General features: G+C 37.6%; 1 protein-coding gene across 1 annotated transcript in view; it reads right to left on the bottom strand.

Moving 5' to 3' along the window:
- The window catches only part of LOC145688189 (5'-AMP-activated protein kinase catalytic subunit alpha-2-like), a 147,889-nt gene that overhangs the window by 113,598 nt on the left and 21,577 nt on the right, over positions 1 to 12,714 (bottom strand). The window contains exon 2 of the mRNA XM_081762060.1: positions 2,942 to 3,083. Coding sequence (XP_081618186.1) covers positions 2,942 to 3,083 — 142 coding nt within the window. The remainder of the gene's footprint in view (positions 1 to 2,941; positions 3,084 to 12,714) is intronic.

The following is a 12,714-nucleotide window of genomic DNA, read 5'->3' as shown; positions in this document are numbered from 1 at the left end:
TCTACAAATCTATACTATAATTACCATTTGCACCAACAACCACTTACTAGGCTTAGCGATCTCAAGTTCGAGTCTCGTGTGGTGTAACTCCTTTCTCAAGGACTAGTTAGTGCATCTAAACTCACGAGGCAGGCTGCAACTTGTCAGAACAGAGAGCAAATATGCAAAGTCAATTTGCGTATTCATAAATAATATTTGGCGAAGCCAATCTTAATGTAATTATTTAAATGACTTCCCAAAACCAGGTTTGAAAGACAAATTTATTGCCATAAACTTGACTCCTCCAGCCGTTACAACGTGTGACACAGATCTCCCGCGATGCCACGGAGAGCGTATGGACAGAAAGATCCTTTGGGCCGTCCCAACTGGCACGACGGCGACCATTACTGCAACCATAGTTCCCCATGTGACCGTACAACTATTAAACAATCGATTGCTGAAGGCAAGTTTACGTTTTCGGGTTTCTTCCGTACAGTTACCCTGACACCTGCTCATCACAACAGTGTCGTCAGTAGTATTAAGATACTGCAGTGGTGAAGCGAATGAACGACTTTGGTACTCAGCTATAAGTAGTGTCTGCATCGAACACTGATGGCACTATGTGAGTAGGTAGATATCCAGGTGACCGGGAAAATCAGTATGTGTTCGCACTCGCATTACAGGATCCAGGAAGTGTCAACAAAAAATTTAGGAATTAGATTTCTAGGCTTTCGGCATCTATGGCCATGGCAGCCCGTTACGTATGAGGGATGATGTCCCTCGATGATCACACTAACCTAGGAAAGGGGATGAAGAAAGCAGCCTGGCGAATGGTTCTGACTCGTGTGACCCTTACTAGTGCGTTTCACGCAATACGAAGTAGATTGGAGCCTTCTGGTTTAGTGACTTATCCAGACATTAACCCTATATGTGATAAATGTCGGTATACACATAGGTTACGAAGACTTAGCATTGTGTTTACCCCAGGGACTACACCCCCGGCTTGATCCCGAAATCCTCCTGTTGACTTTGTGCCTTACTACACGTATGGACTGCAACAGTGTCTACCGACACCAAACTCTCCTCACCCGGAAAAATATGTTACTTGAATACTATTTTATTTAAATTCTAAAAACAATAGTGTAAAAACCATTATTCAAATATAGTGATGTGGTACGAGGAACTTTGTTCTTATTTATGAAACAAAATCGTTTCCAGCAAAGCAATGCTTTATATTTCTTGCTGAATTATATTGACTGATTGTAAATTAAACATAAATTTAATGTCACATTGTAATACACACTGGCTCACCACATCTTTATACTAACTTGATGCCATGAAAATAACATGTCTAACATTTGGAAATAACGAAATCAACAATTTTTAACACACACAAATAGCACAATCTTATTTCGACAAATAGCACAACTTCTAAAAGAATTCTGAGGAAAACGAAACAAAGTTCGAAGATACGCAAGAAGAAAGAAAGAGAACACGTAAACAAAGTATACAGAGAAAATGTATACTTATGAAATACAGTGCATTATCATAATCTCCGCCGAGATACGTATATTGACAACAATGTTATATTACGAATTAGTAGACATATTGTACCATCGGGGTGGCAAAGATTAAGAGTGAGAAATCACCAGATGGTAATCAAATGTTCACCAGATCTAATACTCCCCTGAATATACTTTCTCAAAAGTTTTTAACTCAATAATGATCGAGTGCACATGCCTGCATGATTCTCCCTTTCAGCTATCCAACTGCATTAATTTTACAGTGACAAATAATGATTCTGAAACAGCCCCAGAATTAGAAATATAACACACTAAGGTCTAGTGAGAGTGGTGGCAATCCCAACTCGTTCAGTCCGACGAATCCACGTGCATTGATATTCTCGATAATCTGAGCACCCAGTTTACTACCAATGACGAATGGCCTCATGTTTTACACATTACATGCCGTACCACGCTATTACCTTATTTGCATCTTACATCTTCACTGCAGATGTCTGGATTCAATCCTACCCAGTAACAAATATTTTGGCGGTTGAAACAATCTACCTCATAATATCGATTTAATCACAGAAAGTGATGTCATGTATAGAGGGACATGTGGTCTGCTACAAATCTCAATCAGAAAACCCTAATCCCTACTTCAGAATCATCTCACAATGTTCAGCCTGTAACTTATACAGATGCTACCTGCCACCTTTCCGTTTCAAAATTCTAGCTACACATCTGAAACTAGAATCCTGTTCACTCCGACAAAAATTGAACCACTCTTGTAGAACTCTCTCGAAAACGCCTAATATGACTATTGATGCTACTGGATTTGTTGCACTTCGTGGTATTCCTGTTCTCGACAATAGTCTACATTCCCTGATTTTGTGTATTGTTTCCTCACGTTGCTATCTTTACCGGATCTTGATTGTAACTTACCGTGTTCAAGTCAGTAGTTATGATCGACGAACTTTATCCTCTAGCAAGAAGGTTTCATTTATCTCATCTTTTATTAACTCTTCTATTACGCCTCACGTGCCAAAGATAAATAAAACACACTGGCCACTTCTAGATTAAAACCACACTTTAAAAACCATTCGTTATTTCTGAATAGTTGCAGTATCGTAAAATGCCCTGCACCTTTTGTTTTCTCGTTGAAAGGCAAACTTAATTGATATATTGAACCTCTGTTCAACTGAAATTATCACGTTGAATCCACGATGACCGTCACCAATATGAGGATGACGGTACCTATCACACCGCTACATTTCCCCCAGCCACAATACAGATAGCTAGTATATGGCTGATTCATAATATATATATATATATATACCCTCATCTAGATTTAAGACAACATCCTTAAGATTATAAAGCAAAATCAAATCTTTATTTGGATTCCACTGGCAATAAAAAAATGTCTAGATAACACAAGAGAAAATAAATTATCTACTTACAATTTTATAATGTGAGGATGTCTAAAGAGCTTTAGGTTCTGTATTTCCCTTCGAATCTTCCCCACAACATCCAAGCTTTTAATCTTTTGCCTGTTAAGAATTTTCACTGCAACTTTGTGCTTTGTAAGTTGATGTTCTCCAACTGAAAGTAAAATAAATAGTTTAAGAATACATAATATTTAATGAAAAAAACACCGAACAGTCAAAAAACTTCCTATAACATAAAGCAATAGTACAAATGGAATATTTAATTGCTTAACATGGAATTTGTCTGTTTACATAGTACATAAGAAATCCATTACTATTTCTTTTAAAAAAGAATAGTTTATTAAAGAAAAGGATCTTCATTGGTTCTTCAAGTGTATGAAATTATAAGAAGTATACGCGAAAAGGAGAACGTGAATCATCGTTACGAAAAGACAAACAACAGGAAATCTATTAACTAACAATGGAAATCCCTACATAAATAACAATGTCAGGCTCTTATCTTTGGACAACATTATACGAAAACAAAATTAAAGTTGGAGAGTTAATCATAATTGGGGCTGTATCTCATTAAACCAAACTATGTACTGTCGTCGTGCTAGCACCATAACAAAAAGCTTAATAAAGCGTACATTTCACCTTAATAAGTATCATAGTTCTCATATATCATCAATTTTTAGCTTTACAAAGAAATTAGTTTTCCTCCACTTACTCGAAAACGCTTCAGCTGTTACACTCACGCAAATCATTTCATTTAACTCAATAAGCTCTATCGATTGCTATATGTTTTCGTTTCTAGACATTTCCCTTCCCCTCTGTTAAACATTAGTAATATTGTACAATTATGTGTGTGTTTATTCAACTCCTAGTGGTAATCCACGGATACTGTGCACGTAACATAATTCAAATATAATATGCAAGTTACAAAAAGGAAACAAATAAATAAATAAATAAAGGGAAATACCCATATACAACTGGTAGTCCAAATTTCCTCCACTTTGTATTTGACTCGCTGAAATGCCTATTCTTCACACAAAAAGTTTTATGGAATATATTTGAAAATAAAGAAATGAAATAAATAAATAAATAAGATTCCCGCGTTAGCTGACATACTCCTTTCTACCTAAACTTGGGTTTGAATGTTACTAGAACTTTCACCAATCAGCTTAGTGGGTCCGAAAAGTACAGATTCCACACTAACTACGGTCACTATTGACATTTCACTTTTCACCTCTTCTCGCCCCCCACGCCGATTGGGGCCCAACGTGGAATTAAACGAAATCGGAAGCGTTAGTATTCATTTCAGTGACTCCGAAATCTATGAAGCTAATACAGTGTCGCCACTTTCTGTACTTCATTTATATATACACCCTGGTAATTGTTACAGAATTTTCTTCAATGAAACAAATTCCTTTCAATTCCAGGAATTATTAATTGACAATCGACGTTCCTATTCCAGTATTTTATCATTTTTGCCGAGATATTTGGGAAAGAATTCCTGCTAGTATATACAATTTTCTCGGGGGGACAATCCCCTCCTAGAAAATTTCTGGGGGGGCGTTACCCTCATCCCCCCGGCTGGCACGCCCATGTAAGTATTGATTTCTGTAATAAACATAAGGATCCCGTATATTTGTACAATATACCGCTGTCCGGATAACGAATTTTTCTCAGTGACCTTAGCTCGTTTTTTATTAACCTAGAAGGACAGGGACACGAACACAGACACATCGTGGAGAGTTAAGATTCCAAAGGCTCTTCCCACCGGAAATCGAACCCGGGACCCCATACACAAAGCCGCACGTGATAGCCAGTAGACCAGAGAGGAGGGCACCCACTCGAATACCCGGACAATTGACATTATCACTATGCACATGATGTGCTGAATAACGGAATCGTTCCCGATTTCTGATTGTAAGGACAGTTTTTTTTTTTTTTTTTTTTTTTTTGCCTATTAAAAATTTTCCATAGCAAATTCCTCAAATTTCATTCTCAAGCCGTTATAGGGTACCTTCATGGAGAGTTTCGCATCTTTATCTCATTAAGAAGTACTTAATGGCTATGGACAGTTTTTCGCCCTTACAAATTTCCATAGTACATTCCTTAAATTTAGAACCTTTTACTTACACAAGTCATTACGTCAGGTAGGTACTATTATGCAGAGTTTCACATCTCTATCTCATTTGGAAGCACTTAATCAATGATGAGTGAGTAAATGCACCAATTTCTGTTTGAGTAAGGACAGTTTTTCGCCCATAGAAAATTCCATAGCACATTCCTTAAATTTCGGACATTTTTCATATTCAAACCATTATAAGCTACCTTTGTGCAGACATTCACATCTTCATCTCATTGGGAAGTACCTAATGGCCACGGACAATTTTTCGCCTATAAGAAATTTCCCATAGCACATTCGTCAATTTCGGACTTTTTCCATACTCAGGTCATTATAAGATACCTTTATGCAGAGTGTCACATCTTATCTCATTGGGAAGTACGAAATCAATTTGATGAGTAAGTGAGTGAACCGATTTTTACTTGACTAAGGACAGTTTTCACCCATAAAATTTTTCCATAGCACTTCCTCAAATTTCGGATATTTTCCATACTCAAATCATTATAAGGTACCTTTATACAGAGACTCATGCCTCTATCTCATTGGGAACTGCCTGATCAATACTATGAGTGAGTCAGTCAGTGAATGAACCGATTTCTGCTTGACTAGAAACAGTTTTTCACCCATAAAAAAATTCCCGTAGCACATTCCTTACATTTCGGACTTTTTTCACACACAAGTCATTATAAGGTACCTTTATGCAGAGTTTCACGTCTCTATCTTATTGGAAACTAGCAAATCAATGTGATGAGTGAGTGAATGAACCGATTTCTGCTTTGCTAAGGACAGTTTTTCGCCCATGAAAAATTTCCCATACCACATTCCTCATATTTCGGAATTTGTTCACACTTAAACCATTATAAGGTACCTTTATACAGTGTTTCACGTCTCTATCTCATTGGGAAGCACGTAATCAAATTGATGAGTGAGAGGACGAACCTATCTATGTTTGGCTTAGTACAGTTTCTCGCCCATAAAAAAAAATTCCCATAGCACATTACTCACACTTTGGACTTTTTCTGTACTCGAGTCATTATAGGGTGCCGCTATGCAAAGTTTCACGTCCACATCTCATTGGGAAGTACCTAATCAATTTGATGAGTGAATAAGTGAAACGATTTCTTGCTTGGATAAGGACAGTTTTTTGCCCGTAAGAAATTTCCCATACCACATTCCTCAGATTTCGGATTATTCCATACTCAAGTCATTATAGGGTACCTTTATGCAAAGTTTCACGTCTCTATCTCATTGGGAAGTACCTAATCAATTTGATGAGTGAGTCAGTGAGCCTGAAAACTGCATATTTTAGGGGTCCCGTACTCGAATATGGTTAAAGGCAGGAATGTGAGATTTGGCATGTGAGCACATCTCTCGGAAATCTCCTTAAATTCTAAATTTCATGTTTCTACCCTTAATAGAATCGTTTTACAAAGCCTCGAAATCGGCGATTTTACCCAAAACTCTTGTTCGTGTATAATATGCTTACGGCAGTGCAGGCCAGTTTTCATTTTCTTCGCGGAACTTGGCTGCCATGCACTGCCGTGAATGTTGATTTTCCCAATGGCTAAGGTGGGACTTTTCCGATTTATATATAATTCTGTATAATAGTTTCATTTGTGCAACTGTTTATCTTTTTGTCCTTCTGAAGACTCTTGACAATTATATTAACATGTCAAGATCAGTACAACGTATTACCAGGAGTCCTTCGTGAGTGAATCGGCAGACTCGTCGCATTTGTGGCCAATTAGTCCCGGTTTTGAGTCCAAATGGAGAACAATTTCTCTCGGATGTAAGCCGAGAAGCGGTTTCGATTCCGCTTTAAGCTTATGTGACTCCTCCCAGCACAACCCCTTTCCTGCATAACACGAAGGCGAAACAAACTTATTTGTGTCCATATGTAATATAAATACATGGAGCAAATTATTTAAACCAAAAAAACCTGGTTCAAACAAAAAAAAAAAAAAAAAAACTGTTTTTCAATAAAAACCATGTTTTTTGCCAACCCTGCATAAACCTATCGATAGAAAAATCCGTGTAATCCAGATTTGCCACTTCATATTTTCTTACCTTTACCAAAGGGAATTTGTCAATCCTGTGTGATTATTTTTCTTGAAATTCTCCCGTTTCCTCCACTTTCATCATTCCACCATTATTATCCATTTTATGAATACCGCCTTCCTTAGCCCCGGCACAAAACCGTACAACGTTAAGCTAAAACGAAAAGAAAAAGAAGAAGAAAAAAAAACAACTCGGTTATTCCAACGAGCACCAGCTCACATTAATGGACTGAATATTTATATTATGTACTAGCTTTCATATTTTTGTATCAATGTAATTATCGTATGTTTGTCTTTCTTATAACTTAAGTTGAGCTTTACTCAACATATTTATTCCAGAACTGAACTTGAAAGACAACGAATATCAAAAATGTAAAAAATAAATAAATAAATAAATAAATAAAAGAAGATTGTATCTGCACAATGCTACTACACGAGTTAATAGTTAAATTTCAAGGCCTTATGGTAGTGCACAAATTTGAGTGTCCAACAATTGCAAAGTAAACGCTTTGCCGTTCATTAATCACTTATGGTTACAAGGTCATTCGCCAGACACCTTTCGACTTTCATAGATTCGATAGGTGTTAACAATATCACTATTCTTAAAGATGCAGTGTAGTCACACAGCAATATTCCAAAATAGACAACATTATTATTATTATTAAGTATTCTGCCTTTCGGCAGGTCCTGGGACTAATGAGTTTTTTTTTTTTCCCTGGAAATGTTTCTTCTACTTTTGTCGATCTTCAACTTCCTCTTTTAACTCCCAATATTGTCTCCTATCTTTCAAATCATCGATCAGTTATGTTCTTCTTCTTCCTATTCCTCGCTTCCCTTCCATCTTTCCTTCTATGGCGGTGTGAAGAAGACAATTTCTTCCCAAGACGTGTCCAATCCAATTGGCCTTTCTACAAAGGATGGTGGCTAGAGGTGTCCTCTTTTCTTCTATCCGTTTTAAAACATCTTAGTTTGTTGCTCTCTCTGTTCATTTTATCTATTCCATCTTTCTCCAACACCACATTTCGAAGCTCTCCAAATATTTCTCCTCTAACTTCCGTAATGTGCAAGTCTCTAAACTATACAGTCCAATGCTCCATATATAGCACTTGACCTACTTCTTCATAAGTCCAATATTGAGCCTGCTAGTTAAGAGTGATCTTTTCTTGTTGAATGCTTCTTTAGCTATGGCAATTCTTGACCTGATCTCTTTGGTGCAGTAAGCGTCTCTCGTCAAAATACTTCCCAGACACTTGAAATTATCGACCTCTTCAAGTTCTCTTTGTTCTACTCTGATTTGTAAGGGCGTGTCTCCATGGGATATTCTCATGACTTTCAACGTTTCGATGTTAATTTCCATTCTATACAGTTTTCCAGTGTCAACTATTTTGTCAATCATCTCCTGTAGTCCTCCTTCGGTTTTAGCAATTATAACCGTATCATCTGCATACCTGATCATGTTAATGATCTGCCCTCCAATCTTGAAATCTCCAATTCCCATTAATGCTTCCTTCATTAAACATTCACTGTAAACGTTGAATAATTGGGGCGACAAATATATATATATACACAAGTCTTTGGCTAGCTGGGGGCTCCGCCCCCAGCCTCCCGAGTCTGCTCGGCCTACGGCCTCGCATTTCTTATCTATCGACCTTTGCATCAACAGTGAATTTCGTAAACTTGCTCTTCAAATTCCCTGAATCTGCCCATCCCGGAGCTTCGCCCCTACACACTGCCTTTGCTCGGCCTACGGCCTCGCACACCTTGAACCCACAATTCAATTGTTTCTTTTCCTAAGATTTTGTACTCCAAGAAAACGTCCAAGTAAATAGAATGGGAATTTCTTCATCCCCCCTTTAGACCCCTAAAAAATTAAAAATATTCACTTTTGGCAATTTTCCTCTTGGTTAGACCTAGAAGGCTATAATCATGCCAAATTTCATGATTCTAATCCCACCGGAAGTGCCTAAACATTTTGGGGTGTAGAAGTCGTCCCATATAAATGACATGAGAAAGGTTTTTCAGTTCCCCATAAAACCACTCTATGGTTGGAAATTTTTATTTCTGATGATTCTCTCAGGTAACGCTAACAAACGTTCAAGCATACCGAATTTCAAGTTTTTATTTCAATTCTAAGTACCTAAAACATGAGATTTATAGGTCCAGAAAAAGGCCCATTTAATAACATGGGAAAATTCTTCATCCCCTCTTTAGACACCCTAAAAATTAAAAATATTCACTTTTGGCAATTTTCCTGTGGGTCTGTCCCGAAACCCTAAAATGATGTCAAATTTAATCATTGTAGCCCTATAGGAAATGCTCAATAATTTGGGGGTGTAAAAGATGCCCCATATAAATAACATGGGAAAGATTTTTCAGTTCCCTATAGAACCACTCTAAAGTTGAAATTTTTTACTGTTACTGATTTACTTAGGTAGTGCTAACGAAAACGTACAAGTATACCGAATTTAAACTTTTTATTCCAATTTTAAGTACCTAAAACATGAGATTATAGGTCCGAAAAAAGTCCCATTTAAATTACATGGGAAAATTATTCATCCCCTCTTTAGACCTCCTAAAAATTAAAAATATTCACTTTTGGTATTTTTTTCTATCGGCTAGTTCCGGAAAGCTACAATCATGCCAACTTTAATTATTGTAGCCCTACAGGAAGTGCTCAATAATTTATGTTAGCTCATGTAGTTTTATATATAGTTAATATATATATACAGTGAAACCTCTCTAAAGCGGACAGCCGTGGGGAATCAAAAATTGTCCGCTATAGAGAGGTGTCCGCCTTAAAGAGGTTTCAACATTTTGTTACATAAATTAGTAAACAAGGTAATATTCAATTAGAAAAGATATTTTTGCATGAATCATGTATTTACGAATATTACCAAAATGTTACGGTACCTGCATTATCCTCCCTCATCCTATACTCCTATGTTCGAGGTACAACTTGGAAATAAGATGTAGTTTTCTGAAGTTTACACTTATCACTACTTATTACGTTTTTAGTATGTCGCTTTAATTTGTGAGTTAATTGCAGTCCAGTAGTGTAGTTTCTGAGACAATATGCGTACCCACGGGCAAAAAATACCTAACTGGTCTTCTTCTTGGTTAGATATTATAGCGGGACAGTTGAATAACGTGTCATCCTAAACAGCGGGCAAATTTCAATCACTTTTGTGTCTAAAAAAGGTTGGGTGTGAGTGGAATGCAAGCAAAGTACATAAAAGTGTTGTTAAACAGAGAAGCTTTGTCTGGGTTGCTGAGCAGACAGTTGAGGAGACAAAATATTGTCACAAAGGTTTCTTGGCGACACATGTATGAATTACTAAAAATGTGTTTTTACAATACTTTTCAACTTGTTTCTAGAGAAAGTGTCCGTAATACGGAGGTAAATAATACATATAAACGACAAAAAAGACTGTCCGTGTCCGTACTAGAGAGTGTCCGCTTTAGAGAGGTTTGCCAATATGTCTTTTTCCTATGACAGTGTTTGGGGATTACAAAATATATCCGTTACGGGAGGTGTCCGCTTTATAGAGGTGTCCGTTAGTAGAGGTTTCACTGTATATATATATATATATATATATATATATATATATATATATATATATATATATATATATATATATATATATATATATATATATGGGTATTTCAAAAGTCCCTTACCCCCCTTTTAAAATCCGTACGGATGTATTTATATTGAACTTGATGTACGAAATATACAATAGGACTAGGGGCAAACCCTATGCCTGATGTTTCGCGAACGGCCGCCATCTTGAATTTGTTTTTTATTTCAAACTATATGTGGGTCATGTGATACATGACCTTAGGTTAGAATTTGCTCAGGATGTCAAATCTGTAATCACATTTCATGTATCTTTATTTCGTGAGAAGTTATGGACAACGACAATTGATGTTTACCTGTTACACAATGTGCTCCGTGCTAGGCACTGCATGTGTACAGACGCCTCTTCCAACTTCAATGAATACGGAGCAGAGTAGCCGGGGAAATTTGCTCACAGACAGTCATGATACGTTGCTCAAGATGATGAAGTTCACGAATTTTTACACCATAAACCATAGCCTTAATGTGTCCTCAAAGTCAGAAATCTATTGGAGTGATATTTGGTGATCGGACAGACGTCACCTGGCCCACGGCAACCAATCCATACCCCTGGAAATTGTCCATTGAGGTACTGACGCACCCGGATGCCAAAGTGGGGAGGTGCACCGTCTTGTTGAAAAAGACTGGGAAATGTACCATCTTCTGACAGCAGACCTGGCAGTATCTGATCCTGTAACATCTCCAGGTATCGTTCCGCAGTTCAAGTTTCATGAATGGAAAAAAGGATCAATAATTCGTGTTCCCCATATACCGGCCTACATCATGACCTTCTCTGCACCGATTAATTTGTCGGGATCTATCCATGCGGGGTTCTCAGGCGACCAATAGCGCATGTTCTGCCAAATTCATCTCCCCATTTACAAAGAAGTAGGCTTCATCGGAATGGAGTATCTCCATCGCGAAGTTTGGATTTAGACGTAATTGCTCGATTGCCTACTCGCAAAACTGCAAGCGGCGATCTGGATCGTCTTCGGATATGTGTTGTTGCATTTGCACCTTATACGGATACTACTTGTGCCTCTGTAGCACACTGTACACTAAACTGGGACATCACATCACATTACATGGAAAGACGATGTGTGCTCCGCTGTGGTGACATCGAGAACGAGGCCAGCACTGCTGTAGCTGTTACGTCGTCCGTTGCTGTCCGCGATCGGCGACTACGCGGTCTGTATGCGACCGTCCCTCTTTCCTCAAATTTGGTTAATAACTGTGCCACTGCAATATGTGATACAAGGTGGCGTTTCGGATGATGCTGATTGAAATCGGTTACTACTGCACGGGTAGTTCTCCCACCCCACAGTCTGACGATCTGGATGCCTTCCTCAGTTGTTAACGGCATGGTTTACCACATGCGAGAAGAGGAATAATCACATTAAGATGTCCATAACTTCTCAACAAATAAAAATACATGAAATCTGATTTAAGATTTGACATCCTGAGCAAATTCTAGCTTAAGGTTATGTGTCACATGATCACATGACCCACCTATCGTTTGAAATAAAAAAAAAATACAATTCAAGATGGCTGCCGTCCGCGAACCATCATCCAAAAGGTTTGCCCTTAGCCCTATTGTGCACTTCTCCAAAATATAATTGCATGCCCGAATTTTTCTAAGTCCCTTAAAATTCTAAGTTTGGCAACAACGCATTCTGAGTGAGAGGAGGGGAAGGGATGAAAGAAGAAACAAGACTTATGAACACAGCTCAGTTTGCTGTTTGAAACTCTCAGTTCTTTTGTTAATTCTAATAACGATACTTGTAGTACAAAACAGTACTTTAGCATTAATGCAGCAAATAATTTTCTTTTTTAGAAAAGAAAACACATACACTTCTTAACGAAAAACAAAGATCGTCATAAAAACAAGGGTAGTTGAGGAGTTCGTTATCTATCAATGCAACTGAAGGAGCGTACTCTAGTTGTTCCGATAGCCATGCGTGTTAAGTAGTCTATTTTTGTGTTGATGCAATACTTTTTA

Source organism: Thermobia domestica, chromosome 6 (genome assembly GCF_964235325.1).
Source record: "Thermobia domestica chromosome 6, izTheDome1.hap1.1, whole genome shotgun sequence".
NCBI classification, from domain to species: Eukaryota; Metazoa; Arthropoda; class Insecta; order Zygentoma; family Lepismatidae; genus Thermobia; species Thermobia domestica.
Note: the sequence above shows the minus strand (reverse complement) of the source record. Positions and strands in the feature narration are given on the sequence as shown.